Source organism: Macaca fascicularis, chromosome 12 (assembly GCF_037993035.2).
Source record: "Macaca fascicularis isolate 582-1 chromosome 12, T2T-MFA8v1.1".
NCBI classification, from domain to species: domain Eukaryota; kingdom Metazoa; phylum Chordata; class Mammalia; order Primates; family Cercopithecidae; genus Macaca; species Macaca fascicularis.
Genome location: NC_088386.1, coordinates 57306190 through 57323665, shown reverse-complemented (window position 1 = coordinate 57323665; position 17476 = coordinate 57306190). Strand labels below are relative to the sequence as shown.

Here is a 17476-nt window from a genome sequence, read left to right as displayed (position 1 = left end):
TTCCTCGTTAAGTGAACAGAAGTCTATCTGTGAAAATCTGATGCAAAGAGGCCTATGAAGTGATATAGTTACTGAATTTGGAGAGTAAACAATTCTGTTTCATATGGATAGAAAATCAGCCCTTTCTCAAACTTTCCTGGAAACACACTCCCTTGAGAATGTTAGATTAAAAAGATATTCTATACCTGCAAAACAAAGACTGGAAGGTGAGATTTCAGAAGTCTATAATTAAGCAGATTATTTACCATACATAGTATCAAAAATGTCAATAAAGTAGATAAGCAAAGGTATTTTAAGTTTCTTAGTGATATAAAGATCACATCAGTGAATGTTTGTGTAATCAGTTTGCTTTCTGATTATCAAATATTAACTCTAATTGTTTTTAAGACATTTAACATCTTATGTAAAGCAGATCGCAATGAGCTGCCTTCCACTGCCTTTTTGAGTACAATAAAGGTTTCAAAATTAGCAGAATGCTGCCTTACCAACAGTATTTCCCTTCAGTGTGAAGCCGAAATGAACTAGGGGACAGATTTGGGCCACTTTATGACATTCTAGCTAGATGACTTTGCAAAGTTGAATAACCTCAGTGTCCTTATTTATAAAATGGAGATAATAATATCTATATCACATGTTGGTGCCAAGACTGGCATAAGGCACCTGATGCACTGATTGGAATATTGAGGCTATCAGTAAATATTTCCCAGAACAGGATTTTCTTTGCAATTTTCATTACATAGATTATGGGTTCCTGTTTTGAAATTTGTGGTGGTTTCAATATATTCATATTTTATAACAGTTTATCAATTAGAGACAAAGCTGGGCTTATCAATAGCAGAAAACCTAAATTAAACTACCTAAAACAATTTTATTGGCTCACATAATAGAAAGATCAAAGTTAGGTTGGCTCTAATTCTGCTTCTCTGTGATTTTGTTAACTTCCCCCTCCTCTAGGGTAAGCTTTAACCTCAGGCTGATTTTCCTTATGGTCATAAGATGGCTTCCAGCCACAACAAGGAAATATATATTTTTGTTCATATGCAGTGAGAAATATATTTTTTGTGACTTTCTCTTAGATGAGTTATTTTTCACCTGGCCAGGAAAAATTATCCTAAGTCTTACTGACATAGCCCTGCCCATCTTGAACCCAATCACTGGCAAAGGAGATGGTATTTATATTACTGACAGGCTAATCAAGAACTGCACTTCAATCTAGAGTTAATTCTCTAAACCAGAGATAGACAAGCTCTTTTTGTCCTGAGCCAGATAACAAATATTTTAGGCATTGTAGGCCATCTGATCTCTGTCACAAATACTGAATTTTGCCTTTGTAGCAGGAAAGCAGCCACAGGCAACATGTACACAAATAAACCTGGTTATGCTCCAGTGCAACTTCTTTATGGATGCTGAAACTCAAATTTCATATAACATTCACATCACAACATATTAACTTCTTTTTTATTATTTTTCAACCATTTTAAATATAATCCCCATTCTTAGCTCAAATGCCCTATGAAATCAGGCAGTTGGCCATATTTGGCACATGGGATATAGTGTGCTGTATCATTTTTGTGTTTACAATGGAAAGAGGTAGAATGAATATTTGGAAGTCACCCATAATATATACCTGGAATGTTTGAAAGTCAGTCACTATAATTACCTCAAAGGTCCCTTCCAATTCTGAAAATGTATTATACTATAGAATAATATTTAAATCTATTTTTCAGTTCTTTGGAGATCAGTAGTTATAATACCCCTGGGTTAATCTGAAATAAAGGAAATAATAAATTGTCAACATATATGACATTACACTGAAACCTTGCTAAGATGGAAAAATGTATACAAAATATGCATATGCTTCATAATGGAAGTTGTAAAGTAGGTTATTAGAATACCAATATGATATTATTGTAAGGCAGTTCCAAATATAAGCCATGATAAGAATTCCCAGTTCAATATTCTAGTCAGAATCAAAAGTAATCACATAATAAACCCTGCATATGTTTATGATTTTTAATTTCTATTAAAGCACAATGTTTCCAGGCTCAAACACTATAAAACCCATAGGTCACTATCTTCACAGTTTTTCAAAGATAAGATTTTTATTTGAAACAGTTACGTAAGGAAAAGTAAATATTAAAAAACACACTCATCTGTTCATTAGTTACAGAGAAATACACAGCAAACTTCTCCAAAGTATAACTGTATCAAATTATATCTTACTTGTCTGGAAAAAAATTACTCATTTTGCTTAAGAATATAACATATTAGGGTGACATTTAGGTACCAAAAGGAATCTGAATTAGTAATCACTCACATTGTTCTTTTCCCCACTACAATATATATCAGTATTAACTTGAAAAGTGTGAAAGAATAATGGACCATAATGACTTTTGGTCCAGAGTGAAGTCCTGCAATCTCAGCACGCTATGATGCCTACATAATACAGTCTATTCTGCCCCAGGATCTGGATGAAAAGCGAAAAAGCAAGAAAAAAAAAGGACAAATAGGTCACACTCTCACACTCTGCTAACACTAAGCAGGTTCTAGAAAAATAGTAGCACTTTGAGACCATCCTGCCCAACATGGTGAGTTCCCGTCTCTACTAAAAATACAAAAAATTAGCTGGGCATGGTGGCGCACGCCTGTAGTCCCCGGTACTTGGGAGACTGAGGCAGGAGAATCGCTTGAGCCCGGGAGGCGGAGGTTGCAGTGACCTGAGATCGCGCCACTGCACTCCAGCCCGACGACAGAGTGAGACTTCGTCTCAAAAAAGAAAAAGAAAAAAAGAAAAACTAGTAGCACTTGTGGAAAACGGCCTCAGAAAAATGAAAAATTGTTTTTCATCCTATCAAGTAACTATTTTATCATAACGTATCTTGAATGAAAGCCCCTAGAGGCTATGACATATTGCAGATTCTATATAAATCTCTGTCTTTTTGAAGATCATCATATCAATGCTTTGAAAACCCATTGTCTTAACGTAAAATATATTGGGGGAGGTGGGGGGAATATGATATGAAATTCCTAAATTCTGTGGTTTGGTTGCCAGCACTAACAGGGATGTGTGTGCTAAAGGTGTAAACTGTAATAGAATATTTACTTTTCAGACCAAGGATTGTCACAGTATAGGCATGTTAAAAAATATATGGTTATTCCTATACTCCCATATCTACAGATTACATTCAGTGGAGCAAACTGCAGATTCTTCCTTCAATGAAAGATTTTAAACAACAAAGGTTGTTTAAATGAGTTGGGAGCTATGATTGATAATCTGTCCATGGTACTAACTTTGGTTTGGTTTTAATTTCTTCCTAACTCTCATTGACAGAATTAGGTTAAAGTATACACACACTGAAGAGAGGATATTTCCATCATTAATCTTTATAATGCTTAATTTCAAAGAGATTAACATAGACCATAAAATTCCCTGTAATTTATATGAATATAATTCAGAAGCATATTCAATATAATTAATCTCCATATCAGAGTAAATTGTGGTAAGAAGATATATCCGGAGAATTTTGGATTTGAAAAGGTTAAGTAATATTTTGAAGGATAAAGTTTAAATTTATTGAGTTTCCTGAAACATTGGGAAATAGATACATTTTAAATTAATTTTAGCCAAAAGAAAATCCTACTTTAATTATACCAGAAATTTTTGACAGACTTGCCAGATACAAATGGGATTTTCTGCTACTAAGTCTACGAAAATATCTTAAGGAATTATCTGAGTCTGTTAAAAACATATCAGAACATTGATATAAAAATCCTTGATCATTACAAAACAATATCTGGGTCATATTCATCTAGTAGGAAATGTCTGAAAAACATCAATACTGCAAAGCCTGTGCATTCACAAAGTACTAGGGATTAGAAATCTTAAAGGTAAACTGTGACACTTAGCTTTTGTAAAACTGAAATGAGTGACTAATGTATGTGAATTATGGCTAACAGAGAAAAATCATGATAAATAAGAGTTGAGGAAAAAGTTTCAGAGCTGACTGTTAATCACTGTGGCCACAAATGATCATGAAACAGAATAAAACAGAAATTATGGTTGGGCACAGTGACTCATGTCTGTAATCCTAGCACTTTGGGAAGCTGAAGCAGGTGGACTGATTGAACCCAGGAATTCAAGACGAGCCTGGGCAACATAGTGAGACCCCCATACCCCAAAAATTATGACTATAGGTTAATAAAAAAATTATTTCCATTTCTGCAAAGGTCATCTTTGATAAAGAACTTTCTATTTATCTGTTTACAGTGAAATAGTTTCTTTCCTACTTTATAAGTTGCTTTGATAATAAAACATAATTATGTGAAAACACTTTGCAAAGTTAGAAGTCTTAAAAACGGAAAGCATGCTTATTTATTACAAACTTAGTAACACAGCTCAATTTTTATAAAATGAAAATAGGAGTAAGTAAAAAATAAGAATATAATTACAAACTATGGAGAGAAAATATTTTAATGAGATTATATTGAGGGGATACATAAGTAACTTTTAATTTTAGTCAAATTATAGTTATCAATGAGAGGAAATCTCTTCTCAGTAATGATTGTAAAGGAATCTAAGGTAATAATGATCAACAGAGATATTTGTAATCATATTTTTCTTTGTGATGTTAGCATTAAACCACTGACATATTCTAAATGTCATTTTACAGGCTGCTCTGCACTGAAAAATGGGACATTCAGGTTGGGCTACTTCAAAGTCAGAAAGATACACACTAATTAGAAGAGCAGAAAGAATACTAAAAAGCTATTTAGGGTATCAAGACGTCAACTGAACTACTTTCACTGTAAGGATAGACTTAGAGAATGTAATTTGCTTGAAAAGGCTAGATTTAACCCAGTTAACCTTCACATATTCTACAGAATTGAGCTTGGGAAAGGGACAGAGTTAGGAAAAAGTTGCATAATTTTAGACAATGAAAGTGAACTAAGGTGATAAAATAAACAGTGTTTTAGTCAAATTACTGGGAGAAAATTTCTTCATAAGAATAACTTTCTGAGGAAAGCATTAGAAATTACATAACTTAAGAAATGTGAAGACTGGTAAAAGTGTAAAGGGTGTGTTCTGAGGCTAATTTTGCCAGGTGGTAGAATGTGACAGTTTCACTTCCCATTTCAAAATGTATTTGGATTAATCTATTTTCAAAGGTAGCGTCATCATCAATTCAAGCAGCGAAAATAAATCCCTTAGCACAAGGCCTCTAACCTTTTAAATCTTAGTTTCTTTCTTTATTAAATAAGGAAAACAATAATAACACTAAGAACCAGGTTTGAGTATGAAAAAGATAATTACAAACTTAAGAGCTTCCCATACTTCAAAGTACTGTGAAAAGCCCGGCTGTTTCATTCCTAATTAAAATATAAAAATGTTTAATGGGTATTAGCAAGACCATATAATGTAAAGCTAAGAAACTGAGCTGGATAGCTACCTATTTCAGCATTCTTAGAGAGTTTGTTTATTTCTGAGTTAATCATTTTCTCCATTTTTTCTTGATTTATTGCAGCTACAGTAGCCTGGATACTTCTGAAAATTATACATATATGTTTAACTTTATAAAGTATTTTAGGCTCTAGTTATGTAATTTAAAGAATAATCTCTTTACAGGTGTCACATGAAACAGAAGAGGACTGCTTATCTTTCCTGTTTGGGGCAGAGTGTGTGTGTGTGTGTGTGTGTGTGTGTGTGTGTGTGTGTGTGTGTGTGCGCGCGCGCACCCGTGTATGTGTTTTAGATTTTTTGGAATTTTAGTTTAATAAATCAAGCCAAAGTATCTTTTAGTACTTACTGTTCTTTTCACATATACTGCAATGCCTATCAGCACCAATGACTAAATCAATAATTTTTAAGGTGATAAGTGTGCCATCAAAATTTGGGTGACATTCACTTCAAGACATCTCTTTTTCTTCAGACAGCAGTTGTAGTGTAACAGAAAAGACACCGGGCTTAAAGTCAGGGGCCCCTGGGTGAAATCTAGGTCATGACAATTTTAGAGTTTCTATTTTCTGATTGGAAAATGAGAATGACATCTACTTCATGGGGCTGTTCTGCAGATTAGAGTAGATATGTTATTTTTCTAATATATAATTCTCTTATATATATGATTAACACACATATAATTTATTTTTCATTTCTACAATGTAATTAAGATACTAAGTTTTTCCACTTCACAAATACATATCATATGGAACCAATTTTATTTTTTCCCAAACTAATAATTTTTAAACTGTCTCTTTTCTTTGTTTGTATTTTAAAACCTCCATCAATTATTTCATTTATATACTTTCAAAACTTATTTCTGTGTTTTTGTATTATTTTGTCTTTACTAAAATATGTTTGTCTTCTGGTCAAAAGATACAGGAGTTCTTTGACTCAATTTCTGTAATAATAACATTTCCTAAATATAGCTGTCTATATTATAAGACATCATTGAATTCTAATACTAATCATTTATCAGGTTGCAGTATTGAATTACAAAACAAATCCTAACTATAACACTTGGCTTCCTCTGGAATTCAAGGGTTTTAATCAAGTTTAAAATAAATGGCCATACTCTTCTGTGTCCATTCTAAACCAACATTTTTCTGTTTATTGAAATTTTTTCATTTGGTGATTTCATGTGTTTGGATATTGAAAATAAGTAGCTTTAAGGGTTTTTCCTTTAAATTTCTAATGGTGAGAGTCTAATAATGAAAATGAAAGGTGAATGGGAATCAAGATATCTAGGTTCTTGTCCTAGACTTGGCACTGCCAACCTAGAGCATATTTCTCTGAGATTCAACTTCTTTTATCTCGAATAACAGGGTAAAAGAAAATGACTTTTAAGGCCTCATACAGTGATTATGAGAATAGTTTTCCAAAGTTCATGCATATATTGAATTACAAGGAAAAGAGAATAACAAAAATGTAGTTGTACCTATAAAATAGACTAAGGAGAAAAGATATACCTGCAATTTCTTCTAAAGTGTTGGCATGCATGTCCAGCAACACAGTTCCATTCAGAATACAACTTCTCAACTCAAACAAGCTGTGCAATGAAAGAGTAGCTACATAAGGCTTGCTCCACCTTTCTCCTCCATCTTCCACATCTTCTTCAAACTTCAACCACCTATATAAATAAATATTATCAGCACAGTTTATATTATATTGTAGGTGAATGATCCTTTATCCCAAAAATAAAAGGCTGAAATAGAAAAGCAGTCATATTGTGTCTTGGTTCATAAGTTTTGGAAGTATATAAAAGCTAGTCTAAGCCATTTGGCTTATTTCATTTTAATTCCATTTAGCTTACATTCTTTCTGTAATTAAAAAAATAATTGAAAATAAAGGAAAACTCATGTTATTTTGTTAACTTGTCTAACTCTGAAGAAACATTTAAATATAAGTGTTTAACCAGTGGTCACAGAAAATCTTATGTAGCACTAATAAAGAGTGTATCCTTCATGGAAAGTTAATGGTAATTGAAAAAGAAAATGAAAGAATACTTATTTTTCATTGGTGGGAGGTCTTAAACCTGAAAATTTTAGTCTCTTGGTAATTTTCTTATAAGATCTTGAGGGAAGCTAGCATAATTTGGGGCCCGTTGTATAGGAAAAATCTTTGTTAGGCTTGCTTGGATGAAAGCTAGTGATAGCAGTCACTTCATAGGGACTGAATATGTGAGAATTAAGCTCAGACCCCACCCCTGGGTGTTTCTGCCAGGATGGATAATCAGAGAAGAACCTTGATGTCATGAGGTCAAACAGGAGACCATTGTCTTCTTGGACCAAAATCAATAGTAATACCTAGATTGTCTGCAAGCAAGATAAATGGAACAGATAAAGAGAAACCAATGATTTTATCGCTCTGGCAAAAGCCACTTTATTCTTATCTGTTTAGGAACTTGGTCTCTAATCCTAATAGATGACCAATTTAATTTCACCATTTCTAATGAACCTTAGCCTAAATATTCTTGCCTACCTCCATCTTCACCATTTCCCTCATTTCTTTTCTCCTTAGTCATTTTTGACCACAATTTCTCTCTCCAAGCAATACGATTCAAATCCTCTATACGATATTATATTATTATTTTGTGTAACAAAATGATACAACTTCAACACAGAACAAATATGTGGGAGTAACTAGTTAGGGAATCAAGTGGATTAGCGAAAAGTAACTAACCAAAAGAGCCAGTCAGAATGATTAATGTCCAGAGTAGTAAGAGAGATCAGCAAAGCTATGCATCTGTCTCTAGTGTTTAGGAAGCAAAAAGAAAAAAAAAAAATGTCAGACGGTGAAGAGGAAACCAATAGAAAAGAATACTTATACCTGCCAAAACTTACAGTCAGGTAAGAATAGCAATGCCACATTGAAAAAGCGTACATTTAAGCCACAAATCACCAACAGTATCTCTTCAAGGCTGGGCATTTTATAGAACATTTTTGTCCACACAAAAAGTTTTCATATTAGTTATTCTTAAAGTTTTTCAGTACTAAACAGGGCCATAATACCTCATAAATCATGTGATGGTAATATCATGTCGTAACTGTTCTCCCTCTCTTCCTAGGAAAGAGTAAAATATCACTACCTGGCTTCCTTTTAATTGGGTGAGTCCATGTCTGTGATTAATTCTGGAAATGGGATGGGAACAGAAATTATGTGTGTGTCACTTCCAGACTGGAGTATTTAATTGTCAAGAGGATATCCTCTGGAGCTCACCCTTTCCTTGACATACAACAAGCAAAAGTTCAAGATGAAGGCTGATCTATCAGCTGAGGTTTCTAAGTTACTGTTTAATACAGTGAACAGACGAGCAAAATCCCAATGATCCATGATGGACATGAATTGTGAGCCATAAACAAATGGGTTTAAGCCACTGAGATTGCAGGATATTTTTATAGCATAATTTAGCCTATCCCAACTGACTTAGATCATCATTTTAGTTATTCATATCAGCATAAAAATCCTAATCAGAATTAATGGTGAAAGCAAATGTGATTTTAATAAATATAATAAATTATTATTTCTTGTCAGATATGAGAATAAGGCCATAGTCACACTATTATTTCAATATCACAAAGGAGCAACCTCTTGGCAGACATTTTAATGCTATAGTATTATATAAAGTGTCTTCAAATAGTTGAGAATAAAAAGAAATGTATATTTTTTCTATACTCTACAGCAAAACCACGTTGTAATAAAAGGAAAGTCTTTTAACTTCTCTGGGTCACTTTTCTCACAGGTAAAATGATGAGACAAATTAAACACATTAAATAATTTTCCAGAGATCACCTAGCCAGTGACCTTGTCAAACCAGGATCCAACTCTTAAGTTTTTTGTTTTTTTTTAAAATTTTGTTTTTCTCCAGAGTCTGTGCCCATTTCCCACCATAATACAGTAATTTGAATTGAACTTATAGTGCTTTTCAGCTCAAAGATCTTATGCTAATGCTTATAGTAGAAACAACTGATTTAACATTGAATTTTCATCCATGTCTGGAGCCAATCTTAAGTTGCAAAATATTCTTTGTTTTCACTTTTTCTTTCATATTATTCTAATTTGTTTTCTTTATTATCTACTATGCTAGATAAAAATAGATGGTTTTCCTTTGTGAATAAGACTCAAACATACTATTCTGTGGAAGGGCTAAAATGAAACTTTCCATACGGAAGTGGCATCAGGGGAGTGGATACAACTTTTATTAAATCTCCTAATTAAATTATAATCTACTGACATATGCTGTGGATTTCAGATAAAAAGAGCAAAAGGAAGGGAGACTATATAATAGCACGTATGCTGGTGTTATTTTGACTGAAGAACTTTGTGAAGTTGGAAATTTACTTTCTAGTCTATTTGGTGGTATAGGAAACCTAGAGGTTTAAAAGGGTGTAATACTATTTAAGGAAATGTAGGTTTTCCTCTATGGAAAATGTCCTCAATTAAGGTTTCTAGAGGTATGGTACTTTCTGTCATCCCTGTTTATAAAATTGATTCTAAAATATTGTAACAGTGAGACGATGGTTAACAGTGAGATGATGTCTCTACAATAAATTAAAAATGTTAACTAGGTGTGGTGGTGCATGCCTGTAGTCCCAGCTGTTCAGGAGGCTGAGATGGCAGGACTGCTTGAGCTCAGGAGATCGAGGCTGCAGTGAGCCATGACAATGCCACTGCACTCTAGCCTGGGTGACAGAGTGAGATCCTGCCTCAAAAGAACAAATAAATAAACTAAATTAAATGTAATCTCCAAAAATTATACTCAAGTACAAAATCCTGAAAAGCCTTTGTACATTACTAAAAAATCATATTGTTTCCCAACTACTTAAGTGTAACTCTAGAAACTTACCCATACAATAATATTGTTTGTAAGCTGTAATAATATGAATAACAAATTCACTTTTAAAATACTCCTGGGCCTCTTGGTCTATATACCATGATAAAACCCTTTCTTATAATAAAATTTATAGTTAAAATTTACTACTGGATAACAGTGAAGATGACTAAATAAGTGACAAAGCATCTAAATCATTTCATCTTGACTCCTTTGAAAGTAAAATTTTAAATTTTAAGAATGCTGGAAAGGGGTTCCTGTTTTTATTTCGGAAAAAAATGACTTTAAACCAAAAACAATCAAAAAGTAAAAAGAATAGGATTACATAAAAATAAAGTGTTCAAACAAGAAGACTTAACTATCCTAAATATATATGCACCCAATACTGGAATACCTAGATTCATAAAACAAGTTCTTAGAGACTTATGAAGAAACTTAGATAATGACACAATAAGAGTGGAAGACTTCCAACACCCCACTGATGATATGGGACAGATCACTGAGGCAGAATACTAACAAGAGATATTTGGGACCTAAACTTAACACTTGACCAGATGAACCTAACAGACATCTACAGAACACTCCACCCAACAAAAACAGAATATACATTCTTTTCATCTGTACATGGCACATATTCTAAAATTGACCACATACTTAACCATAAAGCAATTCTCAACAAATTAAAAAAACCCAAAATCATACCAAACATAATCTCAGAACACAACACAATAAAAATATAAATCAATACAAAGAAGATATCTCAAAACCATACAATTGTATGGCAACTAAACAACCTGCTCCTTAATGATTTCAGTAAACAATGAAGTAAAGGTAGAAACCAAGCAATTATTTGAAACTAATGAAAACAAAGATAAATTAAAAAGTCAGGAAACAACAGGTGCTGGAGAGGATGTGGAGAAATAGGAACACTTTTACACTGTTGGTGGGACTGTAAACTAGTTCAACCATTATGGAAAACAGTATGGTGATTCCTCAAGGATCTAGAACTAGATGTACCATATGACCCAGCCATCCCATTACTGGGGATATACCCAAAGGATTATAAATCATGCTGCTATAAAGACACATGCACACGTATGTTTATTGTGGCACTATTCACAATAGCAAAGACTTGGAATCAACCCAAATGTCCGTCAGTGACAGACTGGATTAAGAAAATGTGGCACATATACACCATGGAATACTATGCAGCTATAAAAAAGGATGAGTTTGTGTCCTTTGTAGGGACATGGATGCAGCTGGAAACCATCATTCTTAGCAAACTATCACAAGAACAGAAAACCAAACACCACATGTTCTCACTCATAGGTGGGAACTGAACAGTGAGATCACTTGGACTCGGGAAGGGGAACATCACACACCGGGGCCTATCATGGGGAGGGGGGAGGGGGGAGGGATTGCATTGGGAGTTATACCTGATGTAAATGACGAGTTGATGGGTGCTGACGAGTTGATGGGTGCAGCACAGCAACATGGCACAAGTATACTTATGTAACAAACCTGCACGTTATGTACATGTACCCTAGAACTTAAAGTATAATAATAAAAAATAAAAAAAAAATAAAAAATAAAAATAAAAAAAAGAAAACAAAGATAAGACATACTAGAATCTCCAGGACACAGCAAAAGTAGTGTTGAGAGGAAAGTTTATACTGCTAAATGCTGACATAAAAAAAAAAAACAACAACTTACATCTTAAGTTAACAACTTAACATTACACTTGAAGGAATTTGAAAAGCAAAAGTCAACCAATCCCAAATATAACAGAAGAAAAGAAATAACCAAAATAGAGCTGAACAGAATAAAATGGAGATGAAAAAAAATCACACAAAAGATCAACAAAACCAAGAGCTGGCTCTTTGAAAGAATAAATAACATTGATATACTGCTAGCTAGATTAATTTTAAAAAAGGAAGAAGATAAAAATAAACACAATCAGAAAACGAAGGAAACATTACTACTAACCCGACAGAAATACAAAAACCCTCAGAGACTATTATGAACACCTCTGTGCTCACAAACTAGAAAAGCTAGAAGAAATGGATAAATTCCTAGGAATATACAACTGCCCAAGATTAAACCAGAAATAAATTATTATTATTATTATTATTTTTTTTTTTTTGAGACGGAGTCTCGCTCTGTCGCCCAGGCTGGAGTGCAGTGGCCGGATCTCAGCTCACTGCAAGCTCCGCCTCCCGGGCTCACGCCATTCTCCTGCCTCAGCCTCCCGAGTAGCTGGGACTACAGGCGCCCGCCACCTCGCCCGGCTAGTTTTTTTTTTTGTATTTTTTAGTAGAGACGGGGTTTCACCGTGTTAGCCAGGATAGTCTCGATCTCCTGACCTCGTGATCCACCCGTCTCGGCCTCCCAAATAAATTATTTTTATTATTTATTTATTTATTTGTTTATTTCTTTTATTTATTTTTTTGAGACAGAGTCTCTCTCTGTCACCCAGACTGGAGTGCAGTGGCACGATCTCGACTCGCTGCAACCTCTGCTCCTGCGTTCAAGTGATTCTCCTGCCTCACATCACAAGTAGCTGGGACTAAAGGCACACACCACCGTGTCTGGCTAATTTTTTTGTATTTTTAGTAGAGACAGGGTTTCGTCATTTTGGCCAAGCTGGTCTCAAATGTCTGGGCTCAAGTGATCCACCCACCTCAACCTCCCAAAGTGCTGGAAATCAGAGGTGTGAGCCATTGCACCTGGCCTAACCAGAAATACATTGAAACCATGAACACACCAATAATGAGTTCCAAAATTGAATTGTAATAAAAAAGCAAACAACCAGAAAAAAAGCCTTGGATCAGATGGAGTCACAGTCAAATTCTACAAGATGTATAAAGAAGAGCTGATACTGAAACTCTTCCAAAAAACAAGGAAGAGGGGTTCCTTTCCAATTCATTCTATGAGGCCAGCATCATTCTCATACTAAAACCAGGCAGATACACAACAAAAAAATCTTCAGACCAACATCCCTGATGAACATAGATGCAAAAATCCTCCATAAAATACTAGCAAACCAAATCCAGCAGCACATGAAAAAGCTAATCCACCATGATCAAATAGGCTCTATTCCTGGGATGCAAGTTTGGTTCAACATATGCAAATCAATAAATGTTATTTATTACATAAACAAAACTAAAAACAAAAACCACATAATGATCTCAGTAGATGCAGAAAAGACTTTTGATAAAATTAAACATCCTTCATGTTTGAAACCCTCAAAAAACTAGGCATTGAAGGTATACACCTCAAAATAGTAAGCATTATCTACAACAAACCTACAGCCAACATCATACTGAATGGGCAAAAGCTGGAAACATTTTCCTTGAAAACTGATACAAGACAAGGATGCCCACTCACACCACTCTTATTCAACATAAGTCCTGGAAGTCCTAACCAGAGAAACAGAAAAGAATAAAAAATAAAAGGCATCCAGATAGAGAAAGAGGAAGTCAAACCACCTCTCTCCACAAATGATATGATACTATACCTAGGAAAGACATAATCTCTGCCTGAGGCTCCTACATCTGCTAAACAAATTCATCAAAGTTTTAGGATACAAAATCAATATGCAAATAGTATACATTTATATACACCAACAACATTCAAGCTGAGAGTTAAATCAAGAATGCAATCCCATTCACAATAGTCATGAAAATCATAAAATACCTAGGAATACAACTAAACAGGGAGATGAAAGATCTCTGCAACAAGAATTACAAGACAGTGCTGAAATAAATCAGAGATGACGCAAACAAATGGAAAAACATTACATGCTCATAGATAGGAAAAAAATCAAAATTAAAATGGCTATACTGCCCAAAGCAATTTACACATTCAATGCTATTCCCATCAACCCACCAATAACATTTTTACAAAATTAGAAAAAATTTATGCATTTTTACAAAATTATAAAAAAAATCTAAAATTCATATGGAACCCAAAAAGATCCCAAAGAACCAAAGTGATCCTGAACAAAAAGAATGAAGCTGGAGGCATCACACTACCTGACTTCAGACTATACTACAAGGCTACAGTAACCAAAACAGCATGGTAACATTATAAAAACAGACACATAGACCAATGGAACAGGTTAAAGAACCCAGAAATAGAGCTGTACATGTATAACCATCTGATCTTCAAAAAAGCCAATTAAAAATAAGCAATGAGGAAAGGACTTCCTATTCAATAAATGCTGCTGGGATAACTGGCTAGCCATATGCAGAAGATTGAAACTGGACCCCTACCTTTCACCATATACAAAAATCAACTCAAGATGAATTAAAGACTTAAATGTAAGACCAAAAACTATAAAAACTCTAGAAGAAAATCCAGGAAATACCATTCTGGACATCAGCCAAGGAAAAGACTTTGTGATGAAGATGCCAAAAGCAATTGCAACAAAAACAAAAATTGACAAGTGGAATTTAATTGACCTAAAGAGCTTTTGCACAGCAAAAGAAACTATCAACAGAGTAAACAACCTACAGGGTAGGAGAAAATGTTTGCAAACTATGCATCTGACTAAGGTCTAATATCCAGAATCTTTAAGGAACGCAAATAAATCAACAAGCAAAAAAAACCCTATTTCAAAAGTGGGCAAAAGACGTTAACAGACATTTCTCAAAATAAGACATACTAATACAAGTAGCCAACAAGCATATGAAAAAATGCTCAGTATCACTAATCATTAGGGAAATATAAACCAAAACGACAATGAGATACCATCACACATCAGTCAGAATGCCTATTACTAAAAAGTCAAAAAATAACAGAAGCTGGCAAGATTGCAGAGAAAGGGGAACGCTTATACATTGCTGGTGAGAATGTAAATTAGTTCAGCCACTGTGGAAAGCGGTCTAGACATTTCTCAAATAACTTAAAACAGAACTATCATTCGTCCCAGCAATCCTATTACTCAGTATATAATCAATGGAATATAAATCGTTCTACCATAGAGACACATGCACGTGTATGTTCATTGCAGCATTATTCACAATAGCAAAGACATAGAATCAACCTATGTGGCTACCAATGGTGAAGTGTATAAAGGAAATGTGCTACATATACACCACGCAATAATACATAGCTATAAAAAATGAGATAATGGCCTTTGCAGCAACATGAATGGAGCTACAGGCCATTATCCTAAGTGAAATAATGCAGGAACAGAAAACCAAATACTGCATGTTCTTACAAGTGGGAGCTAAACATTGCGTACACATGGACACAAAGAAGGGAACAACAGACACTGAGGCCTAGTTGAGGGTAGAGAGTGGGAGGATCGAAAACTACCTATTGGGTGACAAAAAATATCTATTAGGTAAGGCGGAGGAGGGGGAGGATTGAAAAACTACCTATCAGCTGACAAAATTATCTGCACAGCAAACCTGTAAGTAACACACAATTTACCCATGAAACAACCCTGCACATATGCCCCTTGAATCTAAAATAAAAATTGGAAAGAAAAAAGAATGCTGATAAGATGTGGGCTCTGTGTGTGTGTGTGTGTGTGTGTGTGTGTGTGTGTAGTTCTATGCATTAAAAAAATTTTTTGAGATACAGTCTCGCTCTGTCATCCAGACTGGAGTGCAGTGGCGCAATCACAGCTCATGCAGCCTCAACCTCCCGGGCTCAGGTGATCCTTCCACCTCAGCCTCCCAAGTAGCTGGGACTATATAGCCAGGTACTACGTCTGGCTATTTTTAAATATTTTTTTATAGAGATGGGGGTCTCACTAAGTTACCCAGGCTGGTCTTGAACTCCTGGCCTCAAGTAATCCTCCTGCCTTAGCTGACCACCCAAAATGCTGGGATTACATGCATGAACCACCATGCCCGGCCTCTGTTCTATGCATTTTTATCCCATGTATAGATAGATGTAACCTCTACCACAATCAACATACGAAGCTGTTCCATCACCACAAAAGAAATCCCTTGTGCTGCACCTTTATATTCTCAATCCTCACTCTATTTCTGTCTCCTGGAAACCACTAATCTATTCTTCGTCACTATACCTTTGTCACTTTGAGGGTGTTATCTAAATGGAATCATACAGTTTGCAACCTTTCGAGACTGACACTTTTTTACTAAGCATAATGCCCTTGATATACATTAAAGTTATTGTATCAGTAGTTTGTTCCTTTTTTATTACAGAGTAATATTCCATTACAAAGATGAATGTGTCAGTTTGTTTAATCAGTCACCCATAGGGGACATTCAGGTTGTTTGCAGGTTTTGCCATACAGCCAACAGACACACGAAAAAATGCTCATCATCACTCGCCATTAGAGAAATGCAAATCAAAACCACAATGAGATACCATCTCACACCAGTTAGAATGGCAATCATTAAAAAGTCAGGAAACAACAGGTGCTGGAGAGGATGTGGAGAAATAGGAACACTTTTACACTGTTGGTGGGACTGTAAACTAGTTCAACCATTGTGGAAAACAGTGTGGCAATTCCTCAAGGATCTAGAATTAGAAATACCATTTGACCCAGCCATCCCATTACTGGGTAAATACCCAAAGGATTATAAATCATGCTGCTATAAAGACACATGCACACGTATGTTTATTGCAGCACTATTCACAATAGCAAAGACTTGGAATCAACCCAAATGTCCATCAGTGACAGACTGAATTAAGAAAATGTGGCACATACACCATGGAATACTATGCAGCCATAAAAAACGATGAGTTTGTGTCCTTTGTAGGGACATGCATGCAGCTGGAAACCATCATTCTCAGCAAACTATCGCAAGAACAGAAAACCAAACACCGCATGTTCTCACTCACAGGTGGGAATTGAACAATGAGATCACTTGGACACAGGAAGGGGAAAATCACACACCAGGGCCTATTGTGGGGAGGGGGGAGGGGGGAGGGATAGCATTAGGAGATATACCTAACATAAATGACTAGTTAATGGGTGCAGCACACCAACATGGCACATGTATACATATGTAACAAACCTGCACGTTGTGCACATGTACCCTAGAACTTAAAGCATAATAAAAAGAAAGAAAGAAAGAAAGAAATTTGCTGTGAACACTCACACAGAGGTCTTTGTCTGAACATGTTTTCATTTCTCTGGGATAAATGCCCAAGAGTCCAATCGCTGG

General features: G+C 35.0%; 1 protein-coding gene across 20 annotated transcripts in view; it reads right to left on the bottom strand.

Annotated features, from left to right (window-relative positions):
• Positions 1–17476, bottom strand: part of SLC4A10 (solute carrier family 4 member 10) — a 391994-nt gene that overhangs the window by 130404 nt on the left and 244114 nt on the right. For all 20 annotated transcript variants that reach the window (XM_065525564.2, XM_065525565.2, XM_005573309.5 and 17 more), the window contains one exon: positions 6964–7124. In XM_065525564.2, the coding sequence (XP_065381636.1) occupies positions 6964–7124 (161 nt within the window). The remainder of the gene's footprint in view (positions 1–6963; positions 7125–17476) is intronic.